General features: G+C 37.7%; 2 protein-coding genes across 4 annotated transcripts; one reads left to right on the top strand and one right to left on the bottom strand.

Annotated features, from left to right (window-relative positions):
- Positions 1-46: 46 nt before the first annotated feature.
- VPS29 (VPS29 retromer complex component) lies at positions 47-7,269 on the top strand. 2 transcript variants are annotated; one of them, NM_001034455.2, is given in 5 exon segments: positions 73-119; positions 2,126-2,137; positions 4,373-4,564; positions 6,287-6,522; positions 6,764-7,267. In NM_001034455.2, coding segments are annotated over 5 exon segments (561 nt in total). In that variant the 5' UTR covers positions 73-116; the 3' UTR covers positions 6,882-7,267.
- Positions 7,270-8,558: 1,289 nt separating this feature from the next.
- On the bottom strand, positions 8,559-17,341 carry FAM216A (family with sequence similarity 216 member A). Of its 2 annotated transcripts, none has more exons than XM_005217928.5 (7): positions 16,937-17,341; positions 15,487-15,527; positions 12,402-12,517; positions 11,443-11,572; positions 11,182-11,362; positions 10,225-10,307; positions 8,559-8,914 (listed from the first exon to the last, which is right to left on the bottom strand). In XM_005217928.5, the coding sequence occupies exons 1-7, from the start codon at positions 17,026-17,028 to the stop codon at positions 8,796-8,798; spliced, it is 762 nt and encodes a 253-aa protein (XP_005217985.1). In that variant the 5' UTR covers positions 17,029-17,341; the 3' UTR covers positions 8,559-8,795.
- Positions 17,342-17,439: the final 98 nt, after the last annotated feature.

The following is a 17,439-nucleotide window of genomic DNA, read 5'->3' as shown; positions in this document are numbered from 1 at the left end:
AGTCTCTTGCCGACCTCTCTTTTCATTGGTGTTGAACGAGGTGGGCGGGTCGCCGAGAAGTGTGAGGAAGAGAAGGCGGCGGCGATTGTGGTGACTGAGCGGAGCCCAGTGACAGGATGGTGAGTACCGCAGTTGCGACCACCGAGGCCTGCCTCTCGGCTGAGGTTCTGCGTTGTTGGGAGCCGCTGGGAGTCACTGGGCGAGGGCTTGGGTGATCCTGGAGGCCGTGACGGGCGCGACTGCGGCCTGGGCTGGTGCCTGGGCAAAGGCAAAGGAGGAAAGAGAGCGGCCACCTCTGGGTGCGGCCAGCCGGGGCCTTGCATCCCAACCCCAGGGGCCAGAGGACGTCCGAAGGCGGAAAGGGCCACTCTCAGCTGCTGTTTCTGTCACGAGACCCGCACGCCCGAGCCGGGGAAGGAGGCTTTGGGCCTGTGCCTTGAGAATCCCCGAGAAAGGAGCCACGGGATCCCCTCCGTTTCCAGACGTTTCCTAGCTCTTTTCCCGCAAAAAGTACCTCCCGCTGCTTGGTAACCCACTGGTTACCACCCCCATGTGGCGAAAACTGGCTTCTCGGATGCAAAACGGGAAGAAGCGAGTAGAATTCTCTACCCATTTTAATTTGCTGTCTGGGGAAAGGGGATAATAAGTCTCCTTTCTCCCTTGAAATAACGTGAGCTGCCATTGAAATGTGGCGGTGTACCCTCAAAGGACTGGATTTGGCTTTTAGAATTGCTGTAACTACTTGCTTCTTCAGGAGACTGCGACCCTTTAGAGTAGAATTCCTTAGTGGTTTTCGAACTGATTTTGTGAGTACGTATGTTCTTCTAGTTAAAGGGCCATTATTGGCGGTCAAGAGGAGTTTGGGAAGCTTTACCTCATTGTCCATCGGATTGCCCCGGACCGGCCCATCACCCCCATACCCCCAATAAGTCGGTACCCCTAAGACCTTCCTACGTGAAAACTTGGGAGCTGCTGCTGGAGAGGCCTAATAGCTGTAATCAGATTTTCAAAGTGCCCTTGATTTTCTGAAAAGTTAAGAACGGTTTGAAAAGGAGCTCTGATGATCTTGGTTTTTGTTGATAAAAAGGGACTCCTCTCTGTGATGAACATCCAGTGCATTTTTAAGATAAATCATGATTCTATAACAAGCAACCTTTAAGGTGCCTTATAAACGTGACATTCGTGGTCTGTGGTTCTTTAGTTCTTTGTATATGTTAGAGACTCTAATCTCACGATTTTTGCTTCTAAACAGACTCCAGATTAGAGTAGTCCAGTTAGCATTAATTTTGAGACATCTTATCGCAGGGAGAAGATGAAATTTCCTGACATGATTTAAGTATTCATGTTTCTGAGGTTTTTTTAGGTAGATTTTCAGGGTAGTTGTACTGAAGTATCACTTTTCATGTGAAATAGAACTGGGCAAGGTTTAGAGCATTGATGGATTCTTTTACAATTAAAAGCATTTTATTTGGTAAAGAGACTAAAAATGTTTAATATTCAGCAGTATCCAGAGTCTGTGGGTGACAAATTTAGGTGTGGGGAAAAGTCCAGTTTTAGCTGGAGGAGGGTGTTTGCTTCTATCATCCAGTATCTGGTGACTTGATGATGTATTCATAGTGCTGTGTTAGATCTTCTGTACAAAATAATGACCTAGCTGCAGCATAATTTTCAACTACTAGAATTTTAAACATGAGAATTAAAATCAATGTATTTAAAGAATAATTAAGCCTAAAGAATCCAGAAAATGTTAGCTTTCATTTAAGCTTATCGTTGGTGAATTTTCCAAATTGTTTTGTAAAATTCTAAACAGAGCAACAAAACAAAAGGGATAGGCATCAAAGTGGAGAGTGAGATTAAGAAAATTAGAAAAGATTGTAAATGTGTGTGTGTGTGTGGTATTTAATAGTACAGCAAATGGTTCTTTTGGTATTGTTTTGAGCAAAGCTGATTTTTAACATTTTCTTTCATAACACTCAGAAATCATTAACAATTGTTTGCTTATTCATTTGATGAGTTTTTTGTTCTTTTTTGGTTTCTTTTCGTTGCTTTCTTTTAACATTGGTCATGTTTCACCCTTTTTTTTTTTCATTCCCCTGTCTGCAATCAACTTCTTCATTCCACTAAGGCTGGGCACAGAGTAAGTTTCTTCTCTTAGCTCCTACTAACAGTGGTGGTGGGGTGGCTGATTACTGGGATTTCACCCTTTTACAGTCTATCAAATAGCAAGTAACCAAATTTTCTGTGCTTTGATTAGATTGGTTCTTTATTTGAGTTTAACAAGACTGCCATTTCCAGAATCTTTTGCCATCTTAAAAGACTCTATGTAATCTATGTCTAACCTGCACTGTCAAAGTGTGGAATTTGGGCAAAGACGCTGCTCAAAGTATGACATTTGTTATGTGATACTTTTCCCCATATAACTTCATTAGCTGCAGGAAACCAGAGTCCTAGTAAGGATCCTTATTAATCTGAGATAATTTCTTTGTGGCCTTTCATTGTTACATCTTTAAACTGCTAATAGTGTAGGTACACTTGGGCATAATCTACAGTACATTATATGATTCAGGTTATTGATCATTATAAAGTATCACATTTTATGAATGTTCGTTCAGCCACACTCAGATTGAACAGCTCATTCATGATTAGTCCCAAACATTTTCAACCTGTTACAGTCATATACCCTTAATTTATGAGTTTGAGGTTCTTTTTTTTCCTTTTAATATAGAAATTTGTTTTTTTACCTTTTTCTTAAATGCCAGCTTCCCACATTAACTATGCACTTCAATCCATATCTGAAGGGATCCCCCTCTAAAGATGAAGATTGTTCTATCTGCAGGTACTTTTGTATTGATTACCACTGAGGGTGGAAGCTATGTGGTGGTTTTTAGTTCTATAGATGTTTTGTCCACTGAGATCTGGATTGAAACAATATAAGTCATTGAGCAAATACCAGCTGAAACTACTCTTTGTAAAGAAGCTTATTTAATAATTTCTTTTAAAGTGCACAGGTTTTGTTACCTTGTGTTACTTTGGTTACTGTATGTTCTGTTGACATTTCCTTTTGTTTGTGATCATTTTGATACTTGTTGCAAGATGAATCAAGCTTATTGTGGTAATAATTTTAACTTCACACCTTTCGATTAATTTTAATTTACAAAGTCTGTGGTGGCCAAACTTTTCTGTTTATCTTGTTTAAGACAGTTAATATTTTCTTTGGTAACATCAAGGAATAGTCATACCTTCTTTGAAACCAGTCAAAGGGCTTCTACATTTATGGATGGGACGTCTGTGTGGGAAGACATCCTGTTGTAGAAAGAAGGTGCCTATACTGTCTATGGCCATACCACCCTGATCTCATCTGAAGGTTCTTATACTAATCCACGTGGAGAAATTGATTCTGTTGCCCTCCCTTTGGAGGGCAGATAACTATTTTTATATGACCTTTTTGACAATATTCTGTTAAATGATGTATACATGTCGAATCTTGAAATTTTAAAATTAAAAATTCACAGAATTGAGGTTAATTCTTTTGTATTTATGTGCAGAATTTGTTTTTATCATCTGAGATTGTGTTCCAACTCTAAACCACCTCCTGCTGAATTATCATTTATTTGGTTGATCTTCCTTTCTTTTTTTAATGCTCTAATGTACATGAAAATTGTGATTTGTCATTTTAAGTTTGGGAACTAAACTGAGGATATATAGGCAGTTTAATCCAGACAAAAATATGACAGGATTTCTAACAATGAAAGAAAGAGAGGATAGCAAAGATTACAATTCAAAAGCACGTTTGTCCTACTGAAACTCTTTGAGGCATAGGCTGTTTTTATTTTTCTGTAATGTATAGTTAATATTTTAAGTAACAAATACTGTAAATTTTGGCTACTCTTCCTCCAAATAGTTGTCAACATAGTAAATTATAGAATTAACTTTTTTCTCTATCATAATTTTAACCATTCTTTTTATTAATGTCCCTGGAATCAATATGTTTTACATTTAAAACTGCAGAAATATGAATTACCATATCAGATTCCATAGGGCTCAGTAGTGTATTTTTCATTTTTCAGTTTTTTTATGGAGTTTTAATTTTATAGGTCTCTAAATGAATTACTTTAGAAAGCTTGGTTTTATTCTCAGTAAGTAGAATGGTTACTTGTATTGTGTGCACACCTATTTATGACCAAAATAAACTAAGATTGATTTAGAATCACATGTGTTGTTAAAATGTTCATGATAGGAACTGTGTGAATAAGTTCTGCTCTTTGGGGTTCTGAAGTCTCTGATTAATTTAAAAGAGGAGTTATGGGAGGAGAATATCTTATTTTGAAATCATGTTTAACATTACACCTTTTCTCACCTTGACACTTTAAAGTTGGTGTTGGTATTAGGAGACCTGCACATCCCACATCGGTGCAACAGTTTGCCAGCTAAGTTCAAAAAGCTGCTGGTGCCAGGGAAGATTCAGCACATTCTCTGCACTGGAAACCTTTGCACCAAAGAGAGTTATGACTATCTCAAGACTCTGGCTGGCGATGTCCATATTGTGAGAGGAGACTTCGATGAGGTGATGTACTTCGCTTTGCCTTCCCAAATACTTCCTTTTTCTTTTTTTTTTTTTCTGTTGCGTTGACTATATATTCATGAAAAATTTCCTTTTCTTGATTCTTATATATGCATAAGCTTTATTTTTTAGACCAGAGTTGCTCAACTGTTAAGGTCTTTTTTTTCCCCTAGTGTTCCAGTGAAAAAGTATGCAGAGTTTGAAAATGGCTGATTTTAGACTGCTTATTAAACGTTACATACTTGTTCTAACTGAATTGATAACGGTTTTGTTACTATTTTTTGTAGTGTTATCATTTAGAATGCAAAGGTTTTGTTAGGAATTTAACTGCCACCACCTCCGCTACCCATTCTAGGCCACCATATCACTTTACTGTGTCCAACTTCCTGATTCTACCTCCGTAGTTTGATTGCTTCCTCCATAGTTTGTTCTCCAAGTAGCAGCCAGAGTGACCTTTTATAGGTGAAGTAAGATCACATCACTTCTCTGCTAAAAATCCTACCATGGTTCCCAGTCTCAAGGGTTAACTATAAAGAGGCATGAAGGAGTTGTGAGGAGCGGGTAGACTGTTTTGTATCTTGATTGTGGCAGCACCACTATATGTATTTGTCAAAACTCCTTGAGTTGTATACCAGAAAGAGTAATTTTCCTGTATGGAAGTTATATCTCCATAAATCTTGCCTTAGAGAAAAAATGAGTTCTAAAGTTCCAACTTTGCCTATTAATTAATACTGAGATTTTAGGCAAGCTATATCCTCTTAGTTCCCTACTATGTAAATAAGATTGGAATAGATGATTTTTAAGACCCCTGCCAGTGTTAACACTGTATGATCAAGCTTAGTAAACTTGACTCTAGTGTGAAATTTTTATTTTGTATTTCTGGAAATAGAAGATTTTTCATAAATTATTTAACTTCACTGGTGCTCCTTTTTTTGCAGTTAAGTTTGAATAAACTAGAGTTGGCATGAAGGTAGGATGAGAGTTGGGGGTGATGAAATAGGAAAGGGCAGACATCTTGTCAACAGAGTATAGGTTTGGATTATTAAAAATATATTAGGAGTTCTGTTTGTGATATGCTAGTTTCAGCAGCAAGAATTAAATTTTTTTTTGCTTCTAATTTGATAATAAATTCACCAACCCTGGAGCCATATTTCCAGGGTTTAGATCTTGGCTTAAACAGTTAATCAACTGTGACCTTAGGCAAGCTATGTTAACCTCTCTGTGCCTTATTTTCCTCATCCATAAAGTGGAGGTCAAAATGAAACCTACCTCTCAGGGTTGTTTGTAAGTATTACATAGGTTGACATTTATAACCTCTTAGAAGAGTGCCTGGTTCATACTAAGTGCTACGTAAGTGTTAACTATCATTACTATTCTAAGCCATTAACTATTAAAGCCTGGGATGTAATTTCAACACATCCTAGCTTACAGGTCATATTCCTTGGATTCTTAGAGGAAACACAAATTTGGGGGAATTACTCTGTAAAGAACTCATAGTCTATAAAAATAAACTCAATAAAGAGATTGTGTGATAAATTCCAGTTCTCCTGAAGGAAGTTATGCTTTGAGCAGTTACAGCCTTAGATTGCGAAGAAATCAGATATTGAACAGATTTGTTGGTTGTGGAGCACTGTTTCAAAACACCCATATGAGATTTAATATTTAAAAGTTACTTATAAACATCAGTATCTCTAAAATATTTTTTATGTCTATTTCGTATTTTAGAATCTGAATTATCCAGAGCAGAAAGTTGTGACTGTTGGGCAGTTCAAAATTGGTTTGATCCATGGACATCAAGTTATTCCATGGGGAGATATGGCCAGCCTAGCCCTATTGCAGAGGCAGTTTGATGTGGACATTCTTATTTCAGGACATACACATAAATTTGAAGCATTTGAGCATGAAAATAAATTCTACATTAATCCAGGTTCTGCCACTGGAGCATATAATGCCTTGGAAACGTGAGTAGTATGCAATTTTGGGGTTTTATAAAGTTAATAATTGAACATGTGACATTTCGTAAAAGATAAATGTGATTATTTAAATAATTACAGCCTCTGTGGCAGTATTTTATTGGTGATTATCTTTAATATGTCTAACAACCAGATTTCTCCTTGAATCCCAATTGTCATCCTAAGTTGAAATTTATAATGCTATGGCTTTTTAATACAAAACAATGACATTATTTATATTTTCTTCCAGAAACATTATTCCTTCATTTGTGTTGATGGATATCCAGGCTTCTACAGTTGTCACTTATGTGTATCAGCTAATTGGAGATGATGTGAAAGTAGAACGAATTGAATACAAAAAATCTTAAAGCCAGGCCTGTCCTGTTGATTTTTCTGCTGGGCTTTTTTTTTTTTTTTCCATTCCCCTGTTCAACTCAAGTAATTAAACATTTAAGAGCCACAAAATTGTATCACTTTTATAATATTTTGCAGTAAAATATATCATCTTCTGTTAATACAGTGTTGGAGCTTCTTGTAAACTGTAAGATTATATTTAGTTTAAGTGTATGATTTCTATGAAAAAATGTTTACCACACAGTAAATGGTCACACGTTAAGAAAAATTTATCCTTGTAAATATCTTCATAGTTGATATTTGGAACTTTATTACCAAAGTAGTGCATGAAGAGGAAGAACCTAGACTTTCTTGTATACATTTTTCTCTTCTCCAGTAATAAACAGTTACCTTTCATTTATACTTTGTTGGTTAAACTGTGTTTTAATTTTTAAAAATCATGAAAATAAGAGGCCAAATGAAACTGCAGACAAGTGTTACAGTGATAAGGTAGATGACTTTTCAGAGCTCATGCCTTAACAACTGTTCTAGATCATAATGTTGGACTCAGGTTTTATTTTCTAAATAGTATTTGACATAGTAAATCCAGTGATTTTTCAGACTGTGTTAAATGCCCTGTTCTTTTAAGTTTAAACAAAATTTTGCAAACATTAATGTTTAATTCAGGAAGATACATGCACCCCAGTGTTCATAGCAGTATTATTTACAATTGCTAAGATATGGAAAGAACCTAAGGATTCATCAACAGATGAATGGATGAAGATGTGGTGAATATTACTCGCCATTAAAAAGTGAAATTTTGCCATTTGCAGCAACATGGATAGACTTGGAGGGTATTATGCTAAATAAAGTCAGGGAAAGACAGATTACTGTAGATATCACTTGTTGTGGGGTCTAAAAACTAAACTAGTGAATATAACAAAAAGGAAACATGGATATAGAGAACAAACTAGTGGTTACAGGGGGAGAGGCAAGATAGGAATAAGGGGATCAAGAGGTACAAACTTAAAATATAAATAAATAAGCTACAAGGATATATTGTATAACATAGGGAATATAGCCAATATTTTATAACTATAAATGGAGTATAACCTTTAAAAATTGTGCATCACTATGTTGTATACCTAAAACTTACATAATGTATATCAACTATACCTCAAAAAATTTAAAAAAAAAATTTTTTTTAAACACTGATGTTTAGAAGGCAAGAACACTATAGAGTGAAACACCCAGGACCTATCTCCTTTAGGATGGACTGGTTGGATCTCCTTGCAGTCCAAGGGACTCTCAAGAGTCTTCTCCAACACCACAGTTCAAAAGCATCAATTCTTTGTCGCTCAGCTTTCTTCACAGTCCAACTCTCACATCCATACATGACTACTGGAAAAACCACAGCCTTGACTAGACAGATTTTTGTTGGCAAAGTAATGTTTCTGCTTTTCAATATGCTATCTAGGTTGGTCATAACTTTTCTTCCAAGGATTGGTATTTCTAAGTTCAAGAAGTTAATACTTATTGAGCACCTTCTCTACAAGGCAGGGTATTCTCTCTATCAAAGGCTGTTCTATATCAGCATATTCAGAGTTTTCCTCAGCCTGAAGGAAATACTTCTAGGATATTCTAATGTTGCTATTTTAGGACTTGTAAACAGAATTATACAATGCATTTGTCAGCTTTAAAGAAAATTCAGATTTTAGGTGACAATAAATTTTAATTGTATCTAGGAATACAAGCATGTATTACACATAAATTTTATTACATAAATATCAGTAGTGCATGAAAGTACATCATACTTTTTATATTGTGGTAAAAGTTTCTGAACAAACTAAAATTACTTGAATAACAATACTGTCTGTCCTAAATGTAGAGAGAGGACACAATTCACAATCCCTTCCCCCACCTTTGGCACATCATCAATACTCAGGTTGTCAAGTTAACATCAGATGTTCTCCCTGTTCTTCAATGGACATTGATTGCATACACTTATTTAGTAAATCTTCTTCCTTTTTTTCTTCATTCATGTATGATTCAGAATCATTTGCAGAAACTGAAGGGAAAATAAGAATCTATAATGTCTGTTTTGGAAATAAAGTATTTCATCCTGAAAATTGAGATTTGTATTTAAGAACAAGCTTCAAAATGACCTACCTTACTAATAAGCGTTTGTCATAAACTTCCTGTAATTTTCAAAATTTCATGACTTCCCCCTCCCCCTAAATATCTCACTTTTTAAAAGTAAGTTGCCTAATACTGTATTCAAATCAGGTTATATTATAGCAAATTCTTTGCTACTAAGTCCTGTTTTCCCATTGCTTTGCAAAAATCTTTTCACTGGGGGAAGTTAACAGTTTTAGTATTCTCCATTCCTTAAGTTTCTTCTTGTTTCTTTTCTCTCGGCACCACAGGGACTTTTCCTCTGTCTGTGGTTTCCTTCAGGTGTTCTTTTTGGAACTATACTTAGGTTCTACCCTGCCCTTTCCCTCATTTCTTGGGTAGGCATAGTTATGTTATTTACAGCAGAGCTGGGCAGTGCTGTCACACAGCAGTGGGATAGGGGTTCAGAAGGCCTAACTTCCCTACTTCCTACCCACTTCCCTCCTACTGTGGTAGTAACTAGGTAACTGTTTAACTTCCACTTAATCCTTTCCACTTAATCGTTTCCACTTTATCAATTCTGAGAAATACTTCTGAGCATTCAGTCTTCCTTCCTCTTTTGCCTTTTTCATTTTGTCATACTTGGGGTAGAAGGATCCTTTAAGCCAGTCCTTCCTAAATGATTTATCTGAGTAGCTCTGCAAAATTTTGCTAATAATAATTGGTTTGCTTCCTCTGGTTTGTTGAATATTTAACAAAATGGAATAGGTGATATAGCCCTTTGTTAACTATTTGACTCATACAAAATTTGCTATTAGGGTATTTCCCTGGTGGTTCAGTGGTTAAGACTGCTTCCACTGCAGGGGGCACAGATTTGATCCCTGGTCAGGGAACTAAGATCTCATGCTGCACAAGTAGCCAAAAGTTTTCAATGCTATCTGTCAGAAAATTACACTATCTCATAAAAGAACTGCTGTGGCATGAAAAGGTCATGTTTATGGCTCTGAGTTCTGACAAATTTCATTGTTAAGTCTCTGGCCTTCACTATAATATCTTTACTTAGAAATACACTGAATGTTAACTTCCCTGACATGTTCTTTTATGTGGAAACAGAAATCGATTTCATGTTTTGTTTGGAGCAATGTAAGCAAATCACACTTCAAAATTTTTAATGTCTTTTCTAATAGAAATGGAGCTATATTGGGTTTAATATTTTCAAAGCATAACATTTTTAAAAACATATATTAAAAATTCCACATTTACCTGATTGCATGAACGGTCTGCCTGGTTTTCTAAAAATCTTCAGTGATTTACATCTTGTTTTAGATGCATATCCAGTTTTTAAACTGTAAGAAAGAGAAGCATCTTAATTGGAACTAGCAAAGTGCACAGTTGTCTAGTATATGTGGAAGACCATACAAATTTTTATTAAGCTGCCGGCATCACCAAAGAGACTCTCTTAGCCCCTGAATTCTCACATGACTTATTAACCCTGAGATGCAAAGCTATCAGTTGTAGCATAGGTTGAATAATCAGGCATCTTAATCTCTTTTTTCCTTTTTGGTTTATAGTATTCCCCTGTGCAGAAGCCACCGTATACTACTCCTTTTGGAAGAGTTTGTATTATTTTGAATTTAAGTGGGAATCATTTAAAAGGGCTCTAGCTGATAGAAATTTTTACAATTCCACAAAATTCTAAAAGCAGTAGCAGGACTTGTGGCAGAGTGGCTAAGAATCTGCCTGCCAATGCAGGGGACGTGGATCCGATCCCTGGTCCAGGAAGATTCCACAAGCCACAACTACTGAGCCCACCCTCTTCAGCCCCTGAGCCACAACTACGGGAGCCGGCCTGCTGCATCTGCTGAAGCCTGTGCACCAAGGGTCTGTGCTCAACAAGAGAAACCACCTCAGTGAGAAGCCAGTGCACTTCATCAAAGAGTAGCCCCCGCTCGCTGCAGCTGGAGAAAAGTCCATGCAAAGCAACAAAGACCCAGTGCAGCCAAAAATAAATAAATAAAATTACATATATATATATAAAAAAAGGTAGCATATCCCAGTTAGCTCAATAAAGAGGCCATAAGATAGCACTTTTTTGTGCCTTTGTCCAACCTATTCTGAACTTAAAGCGAACTTACAAGGAGCATGAGATATAACATCATTTAGCTACCCTTCAAGTAAAGTTGGGGGTACATTTTTTCTCTGAAACAAAAGGAAACAGACCCTTCTTTGTTTCTCACTGGTCGCCAAAGCGAATGTTGTATCATCTCAGGTGCAGATGCAGCTGCAGTGTTAGGAGGCCCCAAGTCCTCTCTCTCCAGCTGGTGTCGCCATGTAGTACAGGGGTAATGCTGCTTCTGTGAGTAACGAGAACTGAGGTGGCCCCTGTGATGAGTGAGGACACCTGTACACAAATCACCTGTGTTAGAATGCTCTCTTGTTTCTTGTGAGAACTATTGAGAAACTACCTGGAGGTACACCTGCCTGGTTTTTGGGAGCTGCGCTGGATCACATGCATGTAGTGCCTCTTCATTAAAGTCCTCAGATAGTTTGCATTATAGATCTTAGCAACGCTACACAGGTAGTGCTTCTCGACTAAGGTGAGGTCTGGATGCTAAAAGACAAAAGATGTATAGCTGCATTGTAGAACAGAGGTTGGCAATATTCCATATCTGAAAGGATGAAATGTTCAGGAGTGTCGTACCATCTGTACATTTTACTTATGCAAATTCAACTATATTAATCTGGCTCAAAAATTACCAATTTGCACACCTCTTTAATAACCCTAATTTACATTGCTATAGAGAGGTTAGTTCTGGCAGCTATGATCTTTAATAGGTAATACAGATCAACAGTCATGAAATACTTGTTGCCATTTTCTTGCTTGCTTTTAATTTTAGAGTCCTTGAGCAAAATCTTTACGAGGTTGGGTTTCTATCTCTAGAGTGGAACTTTCCTCAGACATCTTTGTGCTTGGGGCACTAAGCTTCCAGAGTGAAGATGTACATTAAAGCCAAAGTATCACAAAGCATGAAAATATTCCTATGAAAGGGAATCTATAATGATAAAATTCTTGCATTGATTCTTGAGTTTACCCAGCAGATATTTATGGACTCCTCCCTGGTGGCTCAGACAGTAAAGCGTCTGCCTGCAATGCGGGAGACCCGGGTTCCATCGCTGGGTTGGGAAAATCCCCTGGAGAAGGAAATAGCAACCCACTCCAGTACTCTTGCCTGGAAAATCCCATGGACAGAAGAGCCTGGTAGGTTACGGTCCATGGGTTGCAGAGTCGGACACGACTGAGCGACTTCACTAAGACAGTGTGCTGGGTATACTTGTGTTCTACAGTGCTTTACTCTCTGAACCAGATTCAATAAAAAGTTCAACTCTGAATACAAAGACTATTAGCATTTAAATAAAATATTGGTACTTAGTTAGCATACCTTTAGAAAGGAAGGCTCTGTCATTGACTTAGGGGTGTGAACTGTTTGAGGCATTTTCCATAACTCTTGCAGCTTGGCTCTAGGCGAGTTCACTTTGTGTCCATCTTTGATTCTGTCTGTAGGCAAGGACATTATAATGTGACTCTTATGAGCAAAGATTGGTTTAACAATTACTAAGATCTATCTGTTTACATGTGTCAGTAATTATTCTGGAGTACTAGTTTTAGTCAAACTGTTAAATTTAAAGAGACTTTATGATTGCCATGTGGTTTTATTTATTTATTTATTTTTTGCCATGTGGTTTTAGAGCACACAAAAAATCAAAGACATTTATAAATATTTACTATATATAATCATTACATCTGGACAAAATTATTTTGAACTCAGCTGAGATGCAAAGGACTGATGCTAAAGCTGAAACTCCAGTACTTTGGCCACCTCATGCGAAGAGTTGACTCATTGGAAAAGACTCTGATGCTGGGAGGGATTGGGGGCAGGAGGAGAAGGGGACAACAGAGGATGAGAAGGCTGGATGGCATCACTGACTCGATGGACGTGAGTCTGAGTGAACTCCGGGAGTTGGTGATGGACAGGGAGGCCTGGCGTGCTTCGATTCATGGGGTCGCAGAGTCGGACACGACTGAGCGACTGAACTGAATTGAGATGCAAACTGTTGACAGTATACTTCTTTAGTTCATTGTATGTCAGACCACACTAAACAGGAATATACATGCAGGACTTGTGCTTTTAAAAGATTTTCAAAAATATTTTATCATTCATTTGACTTCAGGATGTAGTTTCAAAACTTTATATTAGATGCAACATAGAATAACACACATTTTGTCCCTTTAATAAGGCAGTGTTAAAATGAAGAGCTTTGCAGAAATTAATTAAAACTTATTTTTACATAATTTCAGTTATTTCATTGTTTCAAATATGGATGTGGGTACATTAAAGTAATTGCCTTTAATAAAAATAAAAGTTGAGATGTTTTTGCAGAAGAATGGAAAGTAGTTTTTAGCCTCACATATGTTAAGATAACTCAGGATTGCTAGCAGTTTGGGGAAAAACAGTGCCTGGCAAAGTTTAATCAGAAAATAACTTTTTTACATTCCGATCCTCCCCATACACTTCCTCTCTCCAAGCAACCACTGATGCATTTTCTATCACTATAGCTTAATTTCTTGAGTTTGTTATAAATGGAAACATACAGTATATATTCTGGTTTTGTCTGACTTCTTTCGCTCAACATAATTATTTTGAGATCTATTTATGTAATGTGTAACAATAGATAGTGCCTTTTTATTCTTGGGTTTTATTCCATTGCATGTATATACCAGAATTTGATTATCCATCCACTTCTTGATGGAAATCTGGGTTGTTTCCAGTTTGGGGCTATTACAAACAAAGCTGGCAGAACAAATTCCAAGTTAAAAATCTGTACGAGGTAAACTAAATAAGCACAGTTTTGTTTCCATTATTATTGATAACAAAGCCACTGTAATTTTACATATTAAACCTTAAATTTAATTACTTCTTCAAGATTTTGGGAAATTGGATGGTTAGTGCAGATAACTAAGAACTACATTTGCATACTAAAGGACTAGCTGATTTACCAACAAATATAAAATCATCCAGAAATTACATTATTATGATCCTTAAAACATAATTTGGAATCTGTAATAATAAAATGAACACCAATTCAACATACTGAAAGTTTATTTTTTAAGCCTTTTCATATCATAAGTGTGGAGTAATTATCTAAGAATATATTTTGTGTGTCCTTGTTAACAGTTCTGAGGTGCATATTAGAACTGGACTAAAATTTAATTCCTCAGAAGCTTAGCATTTCTTTACAGAAAATGAAATCTTTAAAAACAATAGTTAAACACAACAAACAACCCAGCTGAAAATGGGCTATGGACTTAAATAGACTTTAGACGTCTTCAAAGAAGATATACCCGTGGTTAATGAACACATGAACAGATGTTCACTATCACTAATCATTAGGGAAACGCAATCAAAATCACAATGGGATATCACTTCATATCCATAAGTATGGAAGTGAGAGAAAGTGAAAGTGAAGTCGCTCAGTGGTGTCCAACTCTTTTTGACGCCATGGACTGTAGCCTGCCAGGCTCCTCCATCCATGGGATTCTCAGGCAAGAATACTGGAGTGGGTTGCCATTTCCTTCTCATCAAAAAATGAAAACAAGTGTTAGCTAGGATGTGGAGAAACTGGACCTCTGTGTGTTGCTGCTGGGAATACAAACTGGTGCAGCTGCTGAGGAAACAGTAATGGCAGTTCCTCAAAAAATAAAACAATTGCCATGTGATTCAGCAATTCCATTTTAAAACAACCACATGTATATATAATAAAGTTATGTGGATATATGCATACACACACAAATATGTGTGTTTTTCCTAGGTAACTGTAAGGACTATAAATTTTCCAATAAAAAGCAAAGTGAATTCAAGTTTTATACATCATTTGAATTGAAATTGCTCACCCACAAAAAGTTAGTGAGAGGTCTTTGGGGGCCTGTCTTAACCTCTTACCTCCAGCAGCTATATCCTTAATGTCAAGTGAGAGGAAAACAACAGCACTGAAAAATATTTTATGTTCTTTGAAGTTGTACAATTGAGAATTTTTTCCTTCAATCTTTGTATTAATATAAACCCCAGGTTATGTTCTGTCCTTTCAACCAACATCAGTTATAAACAGTTCTTTTCAGATTCACTGCAATTTTGAAGTACTCTTTTGATGTGCGGTATTTTATTTGGGTGCTCCGGGTCTTAGTTGCAGCATATGTGATCTAGTTCTTTGCCCAGAGATCAAACTTGGGCCCCCTGAACTGAGAGCACAGAGTCCTAGCCACTGAACCACCAGGGAAGTCCCTGATGTGAGATATCTTAGCAGGAGACAGAACCTGCTGGATTGTTCTCTGAAAATCTTAAAAACTGAGTTTACCAAAGATGCTAATAAAGACTTTTAAAAATTCCATTGTGTTAGTATTTATAGCAAAATTTATTTCTCTTAGCCATATTATTGATGCGTATTATCTGCTTTATATACTCTACTCACCAGTACCTTTGGAATTCTGGTAATAAGAATGTCCAGCTGACCTAAGAAAAAAAGGATGTATATAATATGTAACAATTGACAGTTGTATAAACATTAAATAAAGTATTTTAAATGAAAAATACGGACAGTATTACATATGCTTTTTACTCTCCATTTCCATCAGATATAATGTCTTGCAAAGCCTTCTCCTATAATTCTGGTTATATCCTAATGACTCCAGGCTTTTTCAAAGTGAATTATCAGAGATTTTTACCATACTATATATAAAGTATTTACTTTAAGCCAGATTTGGCCTTAATTTTACAGCCTCAGAATCTAATTCCTACACTGAGCTCAATGAAGTAATTGGGCTTCTGTGCTATCCATGGTATTTTCTTCCTTTATTTTTAATAAAATTATTATATGTAATTTAAGGTGAACTGGAACTAAGTTGGTCTAGAATGTTTGTACAGTTCATTTTTTCGGTTCTCAAATTAAGACAAAACACTCCCCTTTTCCTCTTCCTACAATTTTTTCAATGTCCAAGAATTCATTGATGCTCTGATATACTAGGATCCAGAACTTTGCTAAACACTCTGAAGAGCAGAAAAGAGGAACATAGCACCATCCCATCTTTAGAAGTCATCAATGCACCAAACACATAAATATATTTTTAAAGATGGCCATGGGTGCAGCAGGAGCCATGACTATGGGCTTGAGAGGAACATCCGGCAGTTCTCACTTTTAGGGAATAACTGATGCAAGGGATGAGGTACTGCCTCCAACAGCAATTTCACCAACTATCTTCAGCGTCCAGGAAATAATAGTAAAAACCCAATGGCAGAAACCATTACAATATCGTAAAGTAATTGTTCTTCAATTAAAAATTAAAATACAAAAGTTTCCACTAAGCAGTTAAAAAAAAAAAGTAAAAACCTGCTCAAAAGGGTTTATGAAAAAGAACTATTGAGTGAAGAAAATGCCAAATTCAAGGTGCCTCTAAAACTTGTCTCATTACAGATTTTGAATCTCAATTTGACATAAAGATGACTAATGTCACACAGGGAAATGATTTGTTGACTTGGAAGCGCTCCTTTGAGCGTCTATTCCCTTGGTGCCTCCCTAACCCCCCACGCCCAGCCTGCCAACCCCTTTTTGTAGAAATACAGTGGCCAGACGGCAAACGTTCAAGCAGATTTCGCAGCGCCCCCTGGGGCACAAGAAGCACCCAGACGACCGTCGCAGTCACTGCGTTTAGTCAGTCATTGCACCAACCCTTGTCCTCAGCTTTCCTCAGAAGCCCGTCCCCTAAACTGAGTCGGCCACAACAAAGGTTCTCCCTTCCTCTCACTTCAGTACACTAGGGACCAGTCCACAGGAGCAGCCAGCTCCCACCCCGTCGTCTACCCCGGGATCACGACCAAGGGCTGACGGCCATCCTCCCAAAACCCTCAGGGCCCCGCAGCCTCACCCGCCGCCGCCACCCTCGGCCCTGGCCACTGCAGGCGGCTCTGCGGAAGAACTGCATTCCGTCCAGTCGGACACTGGACCCTGGTTGGGCATCTCCTCTCGGGTGCCCTGACCGCGAGCTCTCTGCGAGAGACGCTTTCCCCTCTCCCCTCCCCTGTCAGCACGCGTGCGTCAGGCCGGGAGATATTGGGGGTGAAGAGGCAGACGCCGGATTCTAGCCCCCTCCGATGAAGTCCGGACACTGCCCGAATAGCTTCGGAGAAGCGGGGAGGGCAGACCCAAGATCCTGGAATTAAGTTGGGGGAGGGGTGGGAGTTCATTAGTTGATTGCGCGTTTGTTCATTTGCGTCTTTTTGTAAAAGGGATGCGTCGCAGAAAGGAAGTATACTTTCCCTCTAAAACGAAAGGTGCCTTTCACCTCAGTATCCAGACCCTCTGCAAATTTGCAAATCTTGAGGGTCACCATATAAGTCAAACAGCAGTACACAAACCAGGGACCGAAGC

Source organism: Bos taurus, chromosome 17 (assembly GCF_002263795.3).
Source record: "Bos taurus isolate L1 Dominette 01449 registration number 42190680 breed Hereford chromosome 17, ARS-UCD2.0, whole genome shotgun sequence".
In the NCBI taxonomy this organism is placed as follows: Eukaryota; Metazoa; Chordata; class Mammalia; order Artiodactyla; family Bovidae; genus Bos; species Bos taurus.
Note: the sequence above shows the minus strand (reverse complement) of the source record. Positions and strands in the feature narration are given on the sequence as shown.